This window comes from Mobula birostris, chromosome 8, assembly GCF_030028105.1.
Source record: "Mobula birostris isolate sMobBir1 chromosome 8, sMobBir1.hap1, whole genome shotgun sequence".
Lineage (NCBI taxonomy): Eukaryota > Metazoa > Chordata > Chondrichthyes > Myliobatiformes > Myliobatidae > Mobula > Mobula birostris.
Window position 1 is genome coordinate 30,547,379 of NC_092377.1, and position 19,360 is coordinate 30,566,738.

A 19,360-nucleotide genomic window follows, 5' to 3' on the forward strand; every position below is an offset into this window, starting at 1 on the left:
GAAAAATATTCTATGAATAACATGCAAACATAGAATTATTACACTGCCGAATCCTTAAAACGGCACTATGACATTGATTAGTTTCCACTCAGTTGAACTGTTTTCTTTTCCTTGTTGTTTCCATCTGCCCAGCATTCCTGCCTCATCTAGTTTAACTCATTGTCTGTTCTTATATTCACAATGTGCAACCATTTGTTGTCTCCATTAACCACCTGCCAGCCTCTCCATCTGCCCATCAACTCCTCTTTACCTAGACTTAGCTATTATTTGCCAGCTCCCATCTCACACCCCTTCCCCCCCTCCCTTTGACATTGGCCATCATCCCTCTTCACTTTCATCTAGTCCTGATAATGGATCTCAACCCAAAATAAAGAACCGTAGTCTTGGGTCCTTCTGCTACCAGATGCAGAAAGGGTCAGTTGGGAGGGGAACCCCCCAAATATTGAAAGGGTATACTATCTTTGGGGGCCACTTGAGCAGCAATGGTTTAAAAAAGTGTTAACACTAAATGTATTGACCAGACTTCAAAGTACGAAGTACATTTATTATCAAAATATGTATACATTATACAACCTTGAGAGTGGTCTCCTTACAGGCAGCTACAAAACAAAGAAACTGCAAAAGAACACATTTATAAAAAACTGTCAAACACAATATGTGGAGAGAAAAATATCATGCAAACAATAAAAGTAAACAACTAGCATTCAGAACTAGAGTTTTATGAAAGACACAAAGTCAGACATCACTGCAACAGCCACAGTTCATAACAAACCTGAGTAAACGTTGCAAGACCGCAAACACGAAGCCAGGCATCAATGCAGGCAGCACTGCAGTTCAGTGCAGAGCTAAGAAAGCATCTCGAGGCAGCGAACAGTACCAGCGCTCGCCTCTGGCCCCAACATCAGCACCATCTTAAACCCTGCTACACTAAGAATGTACTGTATAAAGATATTGCACTGCTATTTATTTCACTTTTAAGCTGATCTTTGAAATAAGAATACCACTTTGTCTCCACAGATCCTGTCTTTTAGCAGTTTGTGTTTTGCTCCAGATCCCAGAATCTGAAGACACTCTTTCCTTTCTACTGCTCCATACTTCACATCCGCTGACTTATTTACTACTGTAGAAAAAAACAGATAGAATGCCCATAACTTTTTGTTCAGCTTTACCGGGTGCTGCTTGGAAATTCTGTACAGCAGCCAAAAGAAATGCTTGTTCTCTTTGTGGTGGTGGGGGGGGGGGGCACAACTGGCCTCCATTGTTTTTCCCTCAACATATTAAAATAAGCACATCAGAACATAGCAGGAAAGATATCTTCTTTAAGGAAACTTCAATGCCAGCATTGAACCAGCAGATACATTACTCAGTCACTCCAGAATTTAAATCTCATTAATTCTAATAGATTTATTGTATAGAATCCTAAATATACCATAATTTTGCCAGAATATTTGTAACATTTTAGCAGTGCATGCAAGTAAAAGAAAACAGCTGAATCCTTTCCTCTCTATTGATAGAATTTTCTGGAGTTGATGGATCAATTTAAGTTAAAAATATGACTGATGACAGAGTCTGCTTATTGAAACAGGTTTATAGTAACCCCTACTTCCATTAAATTTGGGATTGAGTTTAAAGTTCATTATTGGCTGTTGGGTAAAAAAATTACATGAATTCTAAGAAAGTCATTAAATTATAAACCAAAATATAAAAATACAATATAAAATTAGGCACAAATAATAGGTATGTTACAATTCTGATCCAGCAATTTATTGAAGCAAGCTTATAAGCAACTTAATATCACCATAAGCCAGCATTAATGAACTGAATATAAATTATAGTAGTCAAATTGGTAAAATTATTCAAGTAACTTCTTAAATAACTGACAATTAGTTATTATCAAAATATCAAATGATTAACAAAGCTTTGTAACCTGCTTTTCATGAGTACAGTTGATTAAATTTCTATTTGTGTTGACATACTATTGGAAAACTAATATAACGCAGATAGTGATATACTCTTGGGGGGGTGGGGTAGAGACTTTTGGATGCTATTTCACCCAAATTTTCTGGCCGTGCTGAATCATTCTTTAATCTTAATCAGCTACATCCATTCTGGTTTCTTAACATCAGTCTACTTGCAACTCTGTCTTTCATCCAGTTACAGACAAAGGGGTTTAATTTGATTTTGATCGTTCTGCCCCAAGTGATTAGATGCTAGAGAACACAAAATCTCTATTCAATAAAATTACATTTAAAAATTGTTAAGAAACCTTCTGCTCCAACGGGCTGTAGATGGTGCAAACCCCTCTATTGTTATGAGAAAGCTTCATAGATTCACAGAGCTCTACAGCACAGAAAAAGGCCATTCAGACCATCAAGTCCATGCTGAACTAGTCTCATTGACTTGCAGATAGACCACATTCCTCCATATCTCACCCAATTTGGATATATACTTATCCAAGTTTTTCTTAAATGTTGAAATCGAACCTGCGTCCACCACTTCTACTAACAACTCATTGCACACTTGCACCACCCTCTGAAGATGTTCCCCCTGGGTTTCCCTTTAAATATTTCACCTTTCATCCTTAACCAATGACCTCTAGTTCGTGTTTCACCCACCTTCAGTGGAAAAAGCCTCCTTGCATTAATCCTAAAATCCATAATTTTGTATACTTCTATCAAATCTCCCTTCATTCTCCTGTATTCCAGGGAATAAAATCTGACCTATTGAACCTTTACTTATAACTCAGGCTCTGGCAACATCCTTGTATTTTTTTTCTATACTCATTGAATCTTATTGATGTCTTTCCTGTAGGCTGGTGACCAGAACGGCTTGCAAAATGTCAAATTTGGTCTCACCAATTTCTTATACAACTATATCATAACATCCCAACTCCTGTACTTAATATTTTGATTTATCCTTTCTTCCCTTTTCTTAATTAGCCAATTGAACTATCTCTACCCTACAGCAATCAGAAATGACAAATGGGAAATTTTAATATTTGCAATCATCTTGCATTTTATTTTTTCACCTCTCACAATGCTCTACCCAAGCAGAAATGGAAATACATTGCATTTATAAAACTTATCATACCAGCAAGGGATGTCCATAGTATGGATGAATAAAGAAAACAGAGGGATATATAGAAGGGTTAGATTGATCTTGGACTAAGTTAAAAGGTCAGCACAACATTGTGGGCCAAAGGGCCTGTACTGCACTATACTGTTTTGTTCTATGTTCTATAAAAAGAGTTCTTTCTGGATTCCTCGCACAGAGTTTTATATGAACTTAATGCTTTTAAGCTTTTTCAGTTCAGTTTCAAAGATCTTATGCTAGGTCCTGAAAGGTCTTTGCTAAGTGCAACAACATACTGAATATTCTTACTATTCAGTGCTCATTCAATATGAAATAATGAAAATACACTGATAACCAAATCACATTAATTTTTCAATTATTATCAGTGACTGAATGTCGTATTCACAACATACTGGACATTTCCAAGATAACTCAGTGAATGAGCAAATTAGCTATGTGAAGGAAGAAAGTGGAAAAGATTGAGCAGCAAGACATAAAACTGCTAGAGTAATTAATTTAGGTTTTAAAATGTATCATTAGAAACATTTAACTTAATGAAAATATATTATTAACCAATTTGAAACACAAAAAAAGCAATTTTAAAATAACTCCAGGGTAAATTATTTTACACAGCATGTGTACTTAATGAATGACTAGGGAACAATACTTCTGTTTGAATAAATTTCTGTTGTAGAAAATGAAAATCCAAACTATCAAAGGAAGCTGACAGGAAGAATAAAATGGGATTTGTGCAGGACTGGTGCATATGGATGTCCCAAAGGGTGCTTTTTCATGCTATATGACTCTATGATAATAAATATTGTCTGTGAAAGTCTGCATAAATATTAAGATAGATATTGTCTTGGTCAAATATTGTATCATTCGACAATAAAATTATCTAGTCATTATATCATTGTTGGAATGTGTTCAGATTGGTTGAGAATTCTGTAAGTAATTATATTTCAAAAAGGTATTTTGTTAAAGGTCCCAAAGTGCTTTTTAGTCAGAGGTTGTGAAAAGGTGCTGCGTGGATGCACCTTTCATCTAAATAGTGCTGAGAAATGCACAACAAGCTGGTGTTTCAGTTGTATAATAATGCAAAACTCTAAATGTGCAGTACAGTGTTCTTTTTTATTGACTACTTTCCCATTAACATTATTCCGTGAATAGATTTTTGCAGTCAGATGTTCTTGGGGGTGGGAGGAGTAATGGGGAGGAGGGAGGAAACAGGAGGAGAACAATGTGAGTCATTGGAAAAAATTGCAGGATGAGCAGTCTATAGACATTCAAGAAGAAAAGCAAGGTAAACCACAAAGGTTATAGTTGTGCTCCACATTTCAAGAAAACATCTGCCAGGCACAATATGCTGGATTTTTTCAGTTCAGAAATAGTTACATAATTACCACACAGTTTGTCACATAATTCAATGTACAAAACCATCTTTATGGATTTACACAAATAAAATGACTTAAAAGCTACCATTACAAATTACACAGTGGGTGGAAATTTCACAGGTACATTTTTGGATAGGTCTTAAGTGCCAGAATATGTTCCTAAAATTTTAGGGAATGGTATATAAAAAATCCTGTGGATAGAATATTTTGATTTCTCAGCTCTACAATTCCACTATCATTACACACCTTTACTCCCAGAATGAAATCATTACAATTCTTCATTTGGCATCAAACTTCCCTGTGGAAAACAATATTTGCATCTTTTGTGTATAAATCTTCAGTTGAATGATGCTTCAGACATTATCGATTTCTGTTTTTCTTAGCATTACCCTGAAGGACAGAACAAAAATACAAATGGTTGATCATTGAAGAGTAACACACATCAAAGTTGCTGGTGAACGCAGCAGGCCAGGCAGCATCTGTAGGAAGAGGTGCAGTCGACGTTTCAGGCCGAGACCCTTCATCAGAACTAACTGAAGGAAGAGTGAGTAAGGGATTTGAGAGGGGGAGGGGGAGATCCAAAATGATAGGAGAAGACAGGAGGGGGGGGGATAGAGCCAAGAGTTGGACAGGTGATAGGCAAAAGGGGATACGAGAGGATCATGGGACAGGAGGTCCGGGAAGAAAGGCAGGGGAGGGGGAGACCCAGAGGATGGGCAAGAGGTATATTCAGAGGGACAGAGGGAGAAAAAGGAGAGTGAGAGAAAGAATGTGTGCATAAAAATGAGTAACAGATGGGGTACGAGGGAGAGGTGGGGCCTTAGCGGAAGTTAGAGAAGTCGATGTTCATGCCATCAGGTTGGAGGCTACCCAGACGGAATATAAGGTGTTGTTCCTCCAACCTGAGTGTGGCTTCATCTTTACAGTAGAGGAGGCCGTGGATGGACATGTCAGAATGGGAATGGGATGTGGAATTAAAATGTGTGGCCACTGGGAGATCCTGCTTTCTCTGGCGGACAGAGCGTAGATGTTCAGCAAAGCGGTCTCCCAGTCTGCGTCGGGTCTCGCCAATATATAAAAGGCCACATCGGGAGCACCGGAAGCAGTATATCACCCCAGTCGACTCACAGGTGAAGTGTTGCCTCACATGGAAGGACTGTTTGGGGCCCTGAATGGTGGTAAGGGAGGAAGTGTAAGGGCATGTGTAGCACTTGTTCCACTTACACGGATAAGTGCCAGGAGGGAGATCAGTGGGGAGGGATGGGGGGGGACGAATGGACAAGGGAGTTGTGTAGGGAGCGATCCCTGCGGAATGCAGAGAGAGGGGGGGAGGGAAAGATGTGCTTAGTGGTGGGATCTCGTTGGAGGTGGCGGAAGTTACGGAGAATAATATGTTGGACCCGGAGGCTGGTGGGGTGGTAGGTGAGGACCAGGGGAACCCTATTCCTAGTGGGGTGGCGAGAGGATGGAGTGAGAGCAGATGTACGTGAAATGGGGGAGATGCGTTTAAGAGCAGAGTTGATAGTGGAGGAAGGGAGGCCCCTTTCTTTAAAAAAGGAAGACATCTCCCTCATCCTAGAATGAAAAGCCTCATCCTGAGAGCAGATGCGGCGGAGACGGAGGAATTGCGAGAAGGGGATGGCGTTTTTGCAAGAGACAGGGTGAGAAGAGGAATAGTCCAGATAGCTGTGAGAGTCAGTAGGCTTATAGTAGACATCAATGGATAAGCTGTCTCCAGAGACAGAGACAGAAAGATCTAGAAAGGGGAGGGAGGTGTCGGAAATGGACCAGGTAAACTTGAGGGCAGGGTGAAAGTTGGAGGCAAAGTTAATAAAGTCAGCGGGTTCTGCATGCGTGCAGGAAGCAGCGCCAATGCAGTCATCGATGTAGCGAAGGAAAAGTGGGGGACAGATACCAGAATAGGCACGGAACATAGATTGTTCCACAAACCCAACAAAAAGGCAGGCATAGCTAGGACCCATACGGGTGCCCATAGCTACACCTTTAGTTTGGAGGAAGTGGGAGGAGCCAAAGGAGAAATTATTAAGAGTAAGGACTAATTCCGCTAGACGGAGCAGAGTGGTGGTAGAGGGGAACTGATTAGGTCTGGAATCCAAAAAGAAGCGTAGAGCTTTAAGACCTTCCTGATGGAGGATGGAAGTATATAAGGACTGGACATCCATGGTGAAAATAAAGCGGTGGGGGCCGCTTGAATTGAAGAGTGTTAGTAATAACAAAGTAAATATTTTTTTAAAATGTCAGTTGGGATTTTTAGAACATGCAATGCTCAATGCTGAGAACAAAGCTATGCACATTAATTGTGCATTTTCTTCACGTCCTTTTTAACAGGAAAAATTCAATTCAAGTGGAAATATCAGACAGTTGCTGACTTGCTACAGAAGGTACAGTAAGTTACAGTTTACATGGTGTATATCTTATCAAAACAGTATAGGCAGATTGGGTCTAGATTCCTTGAGGGTTAATGATGGGCAACCTTACTTAAATATACACAATCCTGTAGGAGCTTGACCAGGTAGTCTTTGAAATACTTTCACTTGTGGGAGAATAACATCAGCAAATTAAGAAGCTGGTTATTTACAACTGAGCTGTGCAGAAATTTCTGTCATCCGAGGGTAATGAATTTATTCAATTCTCTGCCAAGGGTGGTGGAGGTCAAATTAAATATTTCAGAAGTTTTTTTAAAGTAGGGATAGATGAACATTAAGGATCAAGGAACTGAAGGTTATGGGAAATGGCACAGAAGATGGATTGAGGCCAGCATGGATTAGCCATGATCATACTGAATGGCACAGTAGGTTTGAGGAGCCTCTTGGCCTACACATGCTCTAGTTTCTAGCGTTCTTGTCAAGATTTCACAACCTGCAATTATCTGTCTTTAGGTTACTGGGGAACACTCCATTCAATGCAGGTTGGCACTTCTATTATATCCTGGATTATGGACTACCTGACTGACAGACCACAGTTTGTGCGGCTTCAGAGCTGTGTGTCAGACATAGCTATAAGCAGGAATGGGGCCCCACGGACTGTTTTGGCTCCCTTCCTGCTTACCATGCATTCCTCTGACTTCAGATACAACACTGAGTCAGGTCATCTGCAGAAATTCTCCCATGACCCAGCAATAGTATAAAGAGAGGATGGGAGGATGACTACAGGGCCCTGTTGGAGGATTTTGTCAAATGATGCAAGCTGGATCATCCGCAGCTCAGCATCAGTAAGACAAAGGAGATGGTGATGAACTTTAGGAAGACAAAGCCTGCACTGCTCCCTGTAACTATGGATGGTGAGGAGCTACAAGTACCTGGAGATGGACCTGGATGACAGACTTGAGTGGAGCACCAACAGAGAGGCAGTGTATAAGGGCCAGTGTTGCCTCTACTTCCTGAGGAGACTGAGGTTCCTTGGAGTATGCAGGTCTCTCCTTCACATGTTCTACCAATCTATTGTTGCCAGTACAATCTTCTATGCGGTGGTGTGCTGGGGCAATGGTATCAACACAGGTGACGCTAACAGGCTCAATAAACTGATTAGAAAGGCTGGTTGTGTTATAGGAGTCAAAGTGATTACACTGGAGACTGTGGTAGAACAAAGGACCCTACAGAAAATCCTGGCAATTCTGGACAATGTTTCTCACCCTCTGCCTACCACCTTGGCTCAACAGAGGAGCACTTTTAGTCATAGACTAAGACAACTACGCTGCTCCAAAGAGCACTATATGAGGTCATTCTTGCCCCCTACCATTAGGCTCTATAATGAGTCGACCTATAGCCGGAGAAGTGATGACCCCCTCTTGTCAGACTGTTTGAGGTGACTGATTTTTTAAAATTCTTTCTTACTTCTCTTCTAATATTTGAGTATCTGTGCACTTGTAATGCTACTGTGACACTGTAATTCCCTTTGAGATCAATAAAGTTTCTATCATCAATTTTCAGTTCGTCGTGATAGATCTTTGCTTGTTTCATGATCAGCATGCTGTTAAGCGGCACGTATTCACTCCGATGTTGACGAATTCAGTACCCAACCTGTATTATATTCATTAATATTGGGATCAAATTTGCAATTTTGTAGTGGTTTATCAGCTCATTGAGCAAGCTAACGGAAAAATAACTTTTATGATCAAAAGACACAATAAAGGAAACTAACAAGCCATTGTGCACTGGTTTACCTTGCTGCCCATTCGAAGAGAGTCAATTTCTTCCTTTTGTTTTGATAAAGTCTCATTTATGCTGCAGAGGTGATCACTCATCATACTCAATTGATCTTCATAACTTCTTTTTGTTGTAGTCAGCTCATCCTACATCAAAAGGCAGACATATTAAATAGATTGTTCTGCCTCAAAATCACCTCTCCTGAAGCTAGTCATGTGTAATAAAATGGATCCTATTAAATTCATTCTATGTTGCATAGAGATTATGTCAGAGTATTCAGAAAGTATTCCTTGAAAATATTATATTATTCAAAAACATTAATTTATTGTTTATAAACACTCAATGATACATTTCCAGAAAATTAACACAACAAAAACTTTGGCTAGGTGAACTGCATGAACTGCCGTGAGGACTGAATTTTGCACTCTGGTTTTTATGTGTACACTTCTGTCTTCCTTCATTGTGTCTTTGTTCTGGGTCTGTGCATAAATGCAGAAAGTTGCACTACTATAACAAATACTAATAGGCCTGAAACTTGTGACCCTGTTCAGTTGTAGACACCTACTTTATTAATAAGGAGGCTCAGCAGATATTTACAACTACAAATCACATAAATTTGAATCATAAAATAGAAATAGTTTGATTTTCTTCCTGGAGGAAATGCAATAATGACCATTCTCAGGCAATTTTCCAATCTAGAAATTCAACCAGGCATCCTTGTGCTTCTGTGATTTCCAACTCAGGAACACATGGGATGATGTTACTTCATATAAAAATCTCTTCTGAAGCATACAGGAGACTAGGATGTTCCTAAAGTAACTGTTGTTAGGTACTTCTGAGACACAACTGGCTATCACTGTATACCTTTGAACACAGACCCTTTATCAGATAGATCATTAATAAAACTTTTCATCCTTTGCATCCCTCCACTCACCACATTTTCAACACTGCCCAACAAGGTCCACTACTCCCCAACCCCATTTCAAATGGCATTCAGTCTTCACCCTGAAGTCATCCCCACCTTCTATCTGGACATTTTCCCAATGGGTACTCTGATCGTTTAAACTCCAACCTATGTGCAGAATTGATCAGAATGTGGATAAAATAAATTGGGAATTAAGGATGAGTACAAATCTGGCAAACTCAAGTTTATGTTGGCAGCTTTGGTGTATAAGAATGTATGCTAACATTTATGTAAAACTCTAATTTCTTGGCTATTTTGGCTTCAAAATATTTTCACAAAGGTGCCACCATTGATATTTGAAAAATACCCTGACATGTAACTAAAAACTACATTTATTCTTGTCCATAATTGGAAAAAATCTTAATAATTGCTATTAATATCATTTTTAAAATATCACATTTTTGATAGGTTGGAAGGTTCTACTTCATACTTAACTAATGCCCTATCCAAAATACTAGATGTATACCAACACTGTATACATCATAAAAGAATGAAATGATCAATATCATTCTAATTTAATGCACCAAAGCTTTAGCTTCTGTGATTTATTTCTATTTAATGACAATTTCCGTTTCATTGTTATTTATCACAAATTCTCTATTCATCTATGGATGTTTCCAATCAAGCTTTCAATAACTAAAACAGAATGCAAGTGACTTCTGCTGAAACAAAAACAGAAGATGATGGAAACACTCAGCAAGCTAGGCAGCACCCAGACAGAGAGGGAAACAGATTCAACACCCCAGACCAAAGACAAAAACATCATTAGTCTAGGGTATTTGTTCTTTTCACTCAGAAGTACTGCCTGGCCTGCTGAGTACTTCCCACACCTACACTTTTTCAATATAATCATGGACTTAAGTGTGAGATTCTTTACAAAACATTGAGAAATCCTGTCTCTTTCACCATTCCATATAAAGTTGTGTTAGCTGCACTAACACAATGAGTTACTTTTTGAATGTTGAACTCAATTAAGTTAGCATTTCAAATGGAAGCTGTCATTCTTTTTATTTTAAAAATGTGGCTGACTGTAAAAGCTGGATGGAAATTTGAATGCTTAAGTGCACATGCATCCAGACAATTTAAGTTACTGGAGATGTTTCACCTCATCTTAAAAATAATTTAGTTACATACATGCACATGGACTAGATCTAAAAATAGTATATTATATGAAATTGCAGGTTATATTAGACAAGATTTGTTTAGAACTCCATATTCTTTTTTTGACACCAAGACAAAAAGGGATGATATAAGAAATTTGACCAATGGTGAGAGGGAATGTAAGTTAGCAAGACCATTAAGCAAGTATGGACAGTGAGATCCAATCCTTAGAGCAGTGCCCCAATAGTGTTTAAATGTTTTATTCAAGATTAGATATACAGAGTTCATTTAGCAATTTTGTAAATATAAATATTGTGATAAAATAGAAGTTTGGGAACAAATAAACATGTAACTTATTCGGAATTAAGTTAAAGCAAGACTGGAAAATAACCTGATTATTGTTAATTGTGTGTCTCATATATAGTTCCAAACAGGTAAAAGATACTTTGACAGAAAGATGTCGAACAATTTGTTTCAGGATCTCAACCCAAAACGTCAACCATCCCTCTGCCTCCACAGATACAAACTGACCTGATGAGTTCCTCTGGCAGTTTGTATTTTTTAACTCCAGATGATAACATCTTATGTATTTGCTACAGTTTATATCTGCTGCAGTTTAGAACAATGAACAACAACTTGAATTGAAACAAATTCTGTGTGGCCCTGACAGGGTGAATACAATGATGTTTTCACTTGTGGGAGAATCTGGGGAAAGGGGTCATTTTAAGACAAGGATCTTCCACTTAAAGAGCTGAGATATTAGTTTCCTGTCAGAGGATACCAAAGTCAAGGGAATAATTTTCCTTAAAGGGCAGTGGAAGCAGAGCCTTTGAATATTTTAAAAGCAGAATTAGATAGATCCTTGACGGGGGATGAAGAGGTTGGGGGAGGATAGGTCCAAGACTAGACAGAAATGCAGAATGAGTTTATAATCAAATCAGTTATGCTCTCATTTATAGGGGAGCAGAGATGATGGGCAGAGTGGTTTCTTTCTAGTGCCAATTGGTATGGTCAAAATTGGGGACAGCAAGGAAATGTGGCTGTTGGATTGCACAGCAAGGATTTGGCACAGATTCAATGATGTGACAAACCACCTCCTCCACTGTAACTATGATTCTACAGTTTAGAAATAATACTCCACAGTTTAATCCACAAATACACACATCCAGGCAACAAAATGTACAAAAAGCTCACTTGCTATTGCAGTTAGCCATAAAACTTACACAGGCTTCTACTTCTTTCTTACCTGCAATCGCACAATGTTCTGATTGGCAACTTTTACTTCTTCTGAGAGGGCTTCTCTGGACTTCTCTGCAAGTGCTAAGCGTTTAGCAAGGGCTCGGCACTACAAATTTAAGATGACAATAATTCTGTATCAGTGCTTCCAATCTCACACAGTAAAATACACTGTTGTCCTGTGGATCTATTATAGGATTCTGTGTTGAGAAGTCCAAAAGGAAGTCTGCAACACCATTTTACAGCTGCAGGAGTGGTGGCAGAGGACTCTGCTCTCAACCAGGCTCCCAGTGCAACAGCATAGAAAGCAGAGATTTGTGATGTGTCCAGCACAGCAGCATCTACAGTAAAATGTCAACATGATATAAACATAACACTATATTTATCACTTCAGTTGCTGATTCTGTTGGTGCTCTCAATCCAGGGAATTAGCATCACCATGGTACCTGTGTAACCAGAAAGCATGTATACTTTGCAAACTGTCGCATTTGCTGGAGCACAATGGCATTAAGATATCTCATAACACACCTGGAAGGTATTATATAAAAATTTATATACAGGTTGAGTATCCCTTACCCAAAATGCTTGGAGCTGGAAGTGTTTCAGACTTTTTCAGATTTTGGAATATATAATGAGATAGTTTGTGATTGCCATCATTTCCAACTCAGAAATTATGTGCTACTGGTCAGCAGTCTTTGTCTTACACTTGTTCATCACGCATATGTACTTAACAGTAAGAACTATTACAACCCATTAATATAACAAAAGTATAATGTGTGCAGGGTAACAAAAGCAGCACATAAGCATCAGGAGAATACGTGAATCTGCCATTGAACAACAATAAACAACAGTAGGCTTTCAGACTCCGCCTACAATGCTGTGTTTTGATTAAAAGGTTACAGTACACTATTTGTATTTTACTTTTTTTTTTAGGTAAGGTATAAAAACAATCAGCATTGTAGACTTGTTCTGGTGTTAAAGATTTTCAACAGCGACAATCTTTAAAATTTTTTAAATCTTTAAAAATTAAATGCCGTGTCTTTTCTTAAATTTTTACAACCAGCCTGCTGAATATTCATAATCACTTTCAATTTTCAGTTCATCATGATAGATCTTTGCTTGTTTCATGATCAACATGCCATTAAGCGGTGTATGTTCATTCGGATGCTGGCGAATCCTTTCTTTCAATACACCAACAAAATCTTTATTTTTCGCTTTATGCCATGTTTTTCTATTTTTCATTAATTTATTTTCATTACATGAGGTAACTCCTCCAAAATATTTGTGACGCAGAGACCTACACATTGCCTGGAGCCTTCCCAATGCCTTGTGGAATTTTCAATTTGTAACATCGTGTCAGCACTCAAAAAAAAATTTTGGAGGCTTTGGGATTTTGGAATTTGGGATAAGCGGTACACAACCTGGAGTATCTTTCAGAGTTCTAAGGTCACTCCATTATGATGTACAATTCACAGTAATCATGTAATTATAAATTGGAACACCCAGAATAACACATTTGCTTTTTTTAAATTAGCACCTTCTTTGAAACTTACTGGAACTTAAGGTGACACTCCAATTTAACATCATGCCCAAAAAACGGAACTATTTCATTAATTTTTCAAATACTGCGTATCGCAGTCAGTAACAGTATTTATTATACACTGTTAATTACCCTCAAATTGTTGTTGTGAGTTGGACTGCTGGTAAAGGGCTATTTGGTAGAGTTCCATGATTTAGAGCATAAAATGTTGAAAAAAAAAAAGGAGATATTTCCAAGTCAGGATAGTGTGCGACTTCATGGTGGAATATACATGTTGGAAAATAAATGTGTTTAAACCCTTATCCTTCTTGGTGGTAGAAGTCATGGGTTTGACAAATCAATTAAAGTTGCCATAGTGAGTAAGGTCACTGCATCTTATAGTGGGTACACATTGTAGTTCCATTCAAGTGAGCTGTTTGGTTCTGGATGAGATTGAGCTTTACGAGAATTGTCAGAGCTAGACTTAAACAGGCAAGGAACAAGTATCTTACCACTCTGGATTTGCATTTTGCAAATGATGGAAGAGGTCTGGAGTGCTACTAGGCAAATCACAGAAATGTCTTTAAATCCACTGTATTTACGCAGCAGCCCAGTTGAGCTTCTGGTCATTGTTGAACCTAGGATTTTGAAGCTGGAAAACTGGCAATGGTAATGCCATTGAATACAAGGAGTAGATGGTTAAACCCATTGTTGTATATGGTCAAATTCTGGAATTTCTATACCACAAAAGTGTATAATGAAGCCAATGAACAAAATGCAAAGTCTTCCACAGATAGGACGGATTGTGGCAGGTAGAGCGGACAGACAGGTAGATGACAGGTTTCCCCCACCATCCGAAGGTACAGCGTTCCAATGAAACGGTTCACAAGCCGAAATGTCGTAAGGTGAAGAAGCAATTACCATTTATTAATATGGGGAAATTTTTTGAGTGTTTCCAGACCCAAAAAATAACCTACCAAATCATGCCAAATAACACATAAAACCTAAAATAACAGTAACATATAGTAAAAGCAGGAATGATATGATAAATACACAGCCTACATAAAGTAGAAATACTTTTCTGCAATCATTGAAGCACTGTCTAGTGCAGTGAAAATCTCACGCAAGCGCTGTTGGCGGAAGCACTGTTGGCGCAGGCGCTGTTGGCAGAAGCACTCTCTCCAGTAACCTTTAAGCTATGAGGCTGCCAAATCATACTAAATAACACAAAAATACACAACCTATATAAAGTAGAAATAATGTATGTACAGTGTAGTTTCACTTATGAGAATCTGGATGGTGTGTTAGGCTGAGTTGTCTGAAGTTGGGGTGGTGGGAAGTGTTTTCTTATCAATGCCTTTAAGTGCCCTCGGATTTTCTGAATTGTACACTAGTAGAGGCTTAAGGACAGCATCACCAGTGGCGTTAATGATAGGCATTAGGGTAAACCTGTCCTTCCATACCTTGTGTCCCTTCGCCTGCTTTTCTTCTTTGGAAATAAATGTCTTACTCGGCAATTTTTTCCAATAAACTGCAGTTTCGTCACAGTTAAACACTTGCTTATACGAATAACCACCTTCTGTAATTATTTTCTTTAGTTCTGCTGGGAACCTTTCGGCAGCTTCAGTATCAGCCGAAGCACTCTCTCCAGTAAACATTAAACTATGAAGCTGCCCTCGCTTCAGAAACCGATCAAACCAGCCGTGACTACCTTTAAATTCCACTTTCGCAATACTTTCATCACCATTGGCCAGTGCTTTCTGCTTCAGCTCCTTTCACTACTGTGTGCTATTGATGCAGGGCCTTACTATGAACCGAAATACTACTCCCGCACTTACAATGGTCAGGAACCAGAGTTTCTCAAGGGGTATCAGTGGAGATGTTCAAAGAGACTTTATCATGGGAAGAGATTATCAGGAAAACAGAGGAAAGGATTCAAGTATATTCTCAGCCTTGCAGGTGAGTGTCTCATGTTGGTGTGATAGTTTTCTCTGATTTGACTTAAGCCCAAGCTCTTTATTTTCAAATGGCATTGCTACCAATTAAGCCACTGCTGAGACAAAACTTGAGACTGATAAATAAGGAAATATCAAGCCATGTAATCAAAAGCTGAAAAATGGAAATAGGACAGGGGTCCCCAACCTTTTTTGTACTGTAGACCGGTTTGATATTGATAATATTCTTGAGGACCGGCTGACCCGGGGGGGGGGGTTGTTAATCACGGCCAGAATATAGGTGGTAAGTTAACTATTAGCCACTTATAAGTGACTTATAAACTCACTTTTGTTTCTAAAAGGGTTTATCTAACGAATTTAATATTAAACACACAGCACATATTTTCCTGGCATGAATATAGTGGTAAGTCAATTATAACAGTGGTTCCCAACCTCGGGGCTGCGGACCGATACATTGCTGCGAAGAATGCAGCGGTGGCCGGAATGCACCCAGCACACCTTTAAGAAAAAAGCCGAAATAAACAAACTAATTAATTAGGTGCCGCCCGGCACGTAAATGTTGGCCCAGATCAGAGGCGACGCAATCAGCTATTGCCTCTGATCTGGGCCGACATTTACGTGCTGGGCCGCACCTAATTAATTAGCTTGTTTATTTCGGCTTTTTTCTTAAAGGTGTGCTGGGTGCATTCCGGCTACCGCTGCATTCTTCGCGGCAATGTGTCGGTCTGCAGCCCGGAGGTTGGGGACCACTGAATTATAAGTCACTTATAAGTCAATAGCATCATAACATTTTAAATAACGTTTGGATATTAAACACACGGTGCATATTTTCCTCTTATGAACATATAAAATCATTGCAACACACCAAGATTGCTGAATCAGTGGGAGCCCTGGGCTTGTTTTCCTGCAACAAGACGGTCCCATCGAGGGGTGATGGGAGACAGTGATACTCGAAGCAACACTCACAACATGTTGAAGGAACTCAGCAGATCAGGCAGCATCCATGGAGACAATCAGTCATGTTTCGGGCCGGAACCCTTCGTCAGGACTGAAGAGGGAAGGGGCAGAGGCCCTATAAAGCCTCCAGCGTGTTGTGAGTATTGCTTTACCCCAGCATCTGCAGAGTATTTTGTGTTAGCCGTACTTGAAGGGGGTTCCTTATGTCCAGTCTATTCCGCAATTTAGTTTGCATTGCATTCATTGCAGAAAACTCCGCTTTGCAGCGATATGATGTTGGAAATGGAAGCAACGTTTTCAGTGCTTTCGTGGCTATCTCAGGACATTCAGCCTTGACTTTGATCCAGAATGCCGGAAGAGATGTTATGTCAAACATACTTTTCAGCCCACTGTCATTTGCAAGCTCGAGGAGTTGATCTTCTTCCCGCGCTGATACGGATGATTCACAGGGAACATTCACAAATGGGTCACGAACCCATTCCTTTGCATGCCTTGGGTCATTTGCGTCTTGGGTCACTGATGACCTCGCGTGTGTAATGACCTCGTGTGCGTTCAAGTTCAACAGTAGGTGTGATAGGGAATGAGGAAAGGTGCAGCTGACTCCTATTGTTTCATATCGCCAAACCATATCGTTTCCTTGCAGCCCGGTAGCACATGCTTTGCGGCCCGGTGGTTGGGGACCACTGAAATAGAACACTAGCACTCAGGCAACTGGCAGCTTAAAGTATGATCTCAAATGATGGAACCATTAGATTTGGAAGATCAAGATACCAAAGCTGGAAGAACAGAAAACTAATGCTGGAAGGGGTGACAGAAAGTGGTGGGGGGGGGTGGGGTAAAGCCATGGATATTATTGAAAACAAGGTAAGAATCTTTATATCAAGTGGTTGCGTAACTGGGATAGAATGTACGTCAGCAAGCACAGTTATAAAACATACATGAGACCTTGCACAAGTTGGAACACAATTTTGAATTACCCAGTCTACAGAGGGCAGAATTGGACAAGATAACTGGTAGCTTATTGGAATAGTGAGGCATGATCTAACAAAGGCAGGGAAGAGCACTTCAGATGAAGGTGAAGCTGGCCAAGGGCAGCATTAAGGAATTGAAAATGAGAGTGTGGTGGGTGTTAGTCATAGTCATAGTCATACTTTATTGATCCCAGGGGAAATTGGTTTTCATTACAGTTGCACCATAAATAATAAATAGTAATAAAACCATAAATAGTTAAATAGTAATATGTAAATTATGAAATAAGTCCAGGACCAGCGTATTGGCTCAGGGTGTCTGACCCTCCAAGGAAGAAGTTGTAAAGTTTGATGGCCACAGGCAGGAGTGACTTCCTATGACGCTCTGTGTTGCATCTCGGTGAAATGAGTCTCTGGCTGAATGTACTCCTGTGCCCACCCAGTACATTATGTAGTGGATGGGAGACACTGTCCAAGACGGCATGCAACTTGGACAGCATCCTCTTTTCAGACACCACCATCAGAGAGTCCAGTTCCATCCCCACAACATCACTGGCCTTATGAATAAGTTTGTTGATTCTGTTGGTGTCTGCTGCCCTAGCACACAACAGCAAACATGATAGCACTGGCCACCACAGACTCGTAGAACATCCTCAGCATCGTCCGGCAGATGTTAAAGGACCTCAGTCTCCTCAGGAAATAGAGACGGCTCTGACCCTTCTTGTAGATAGCCTCAGTGTTCTTTGACCAGTCCAGTTTATTGTCAATTCGTATCCCCAGGTAGTTGTAATCCTCCACCATGTCCACACTGACCCCCTGGATGGAAACAGGGGTCACCAGTATCTTAGCTCTCCTCAGGTCTACCACCAGCTCCTTAGTCTTTCTCACATTAAGCTGCAGATAATTCTGCTCACACCATGTGACAAAGTTTCCTACCGTAGCCCTGTACTCAGCTTCATCTCCCTTGCTGATGCATCCAACTATGGCAGAGTCATCAGAAAACTTCTGAAGATGACAAGACTCTGTGCAGTAGTTGAAGTCCGATGAGTATATGGTGAAGAAAAAGGGAGACAAGGCAGTCCCCTGTGGAGCCCCAGTTATTACACATCTCAGGGATGAACATGATACCAAGGCTTCAAAGTTTCTGGATCAGTTTTGAATTATTTCTAACAAGATTGAACAATAGACAATAGGTGTACGAGTAGGCCATTCGGCCCTTTGAGCCAGCACCGCCATTCACTGTGATCATGGCTGATCATCCACAATCAGTACCCCGTTCCTGCCTTCTCCCCATATCCCTTGACTCCGCTATCATTAAGAGCTCTATCTAACTCTTTCTTGAAAGCATCCAGAGAATTGGCCTCCACTGCCTTCTGAGGCACAGCATTCCACAGATCCACAACTCACTGGGTGAAAAAGTTTTTCCTCAGCTCCGTCCTAAATGGCCTACCCATTATTCTCAAATTGTGGCCTCTGGTTCTGGACTCCCCCAACATCGGGAACATGCTTCCTGCCTCTAGCGTGTCCAATCCCTTAATAATCTTATATGTTTCAATCAGATCCCCTCTCATCCTTCTAAATTCCAGTGTATACAAGCCCAGTCGCTCCAATCTTTCAACATATGATAGTCCCACCATCCCGGGAATTAACCGTGTGAACCTCCGCTGCACTCCCTCAATAGCAAGAATGTCCTTCCTCAAATTTGGAGACCAAAACTGTACACAATACTCCAGGTGTGGTCTCACCAGGGCCCTGTACAACTGCAGGAGGACCTCTTTGCTCCTATACTCAACTCCCCTTGTTATAAAGGCCAACATGCCATTAGCTTTCTTATTCCCCTTGAAGTCAGGAGTTAGGGAATAGATTGCAACAGGTAATTAAGACATCAACTTTGATCTTTTAAACTATTTGTTGTAGACAATCTCGACTCATCCAGTGCTGAATGACAGATAAGCAATTTTAATATTTCCAAAGCAATGGAACAGTTAAGGCATCGAGTGTGAGGCAAAGTGGTCGTCATTAGTGTAT

At 40.0% G+C, this 19,360-nt stretch overlaps 1 protein-coding gene across 5 annotated transcripts in view; it reads right to left on the bottom strand.

Annotated features, from left to right (window-relative positions):
• Positions 1-1,806: 1,806 nt before the first annotated feature.
• The window catches only part of ppp1r21 (protein phosphatase 1, regulatory subunit 21), an 84,799-nt gene continuing 67,245 nt past the window's right edge, over positions 1,807-19,360 (bottom strand). For all 5 annotated transcript variants that reach the window (XM_072264938.1, XM_072264937.1, XM_072264936.1 and 2 more), the window contains 3 exons: positions 11,944-12,042; positions 8,650-8,778; positions 1,807-4,856 (listed from right to left, as the gene is read on the bottom strand). In XM_072264938.1, coding sequence (XP_072121039.1) covers positions 4,827-4,856; positions 8,650-8,778; positions 11,944-12,042 — 258 coding nt within the window. In that variant the 3' untranslated portion in view covers positions 1,807-4,826. The remainder of the gene's footprint in view (positions 4,857-8,649; positions 8,779-11,943; positions 12,043-19,360) is intronic.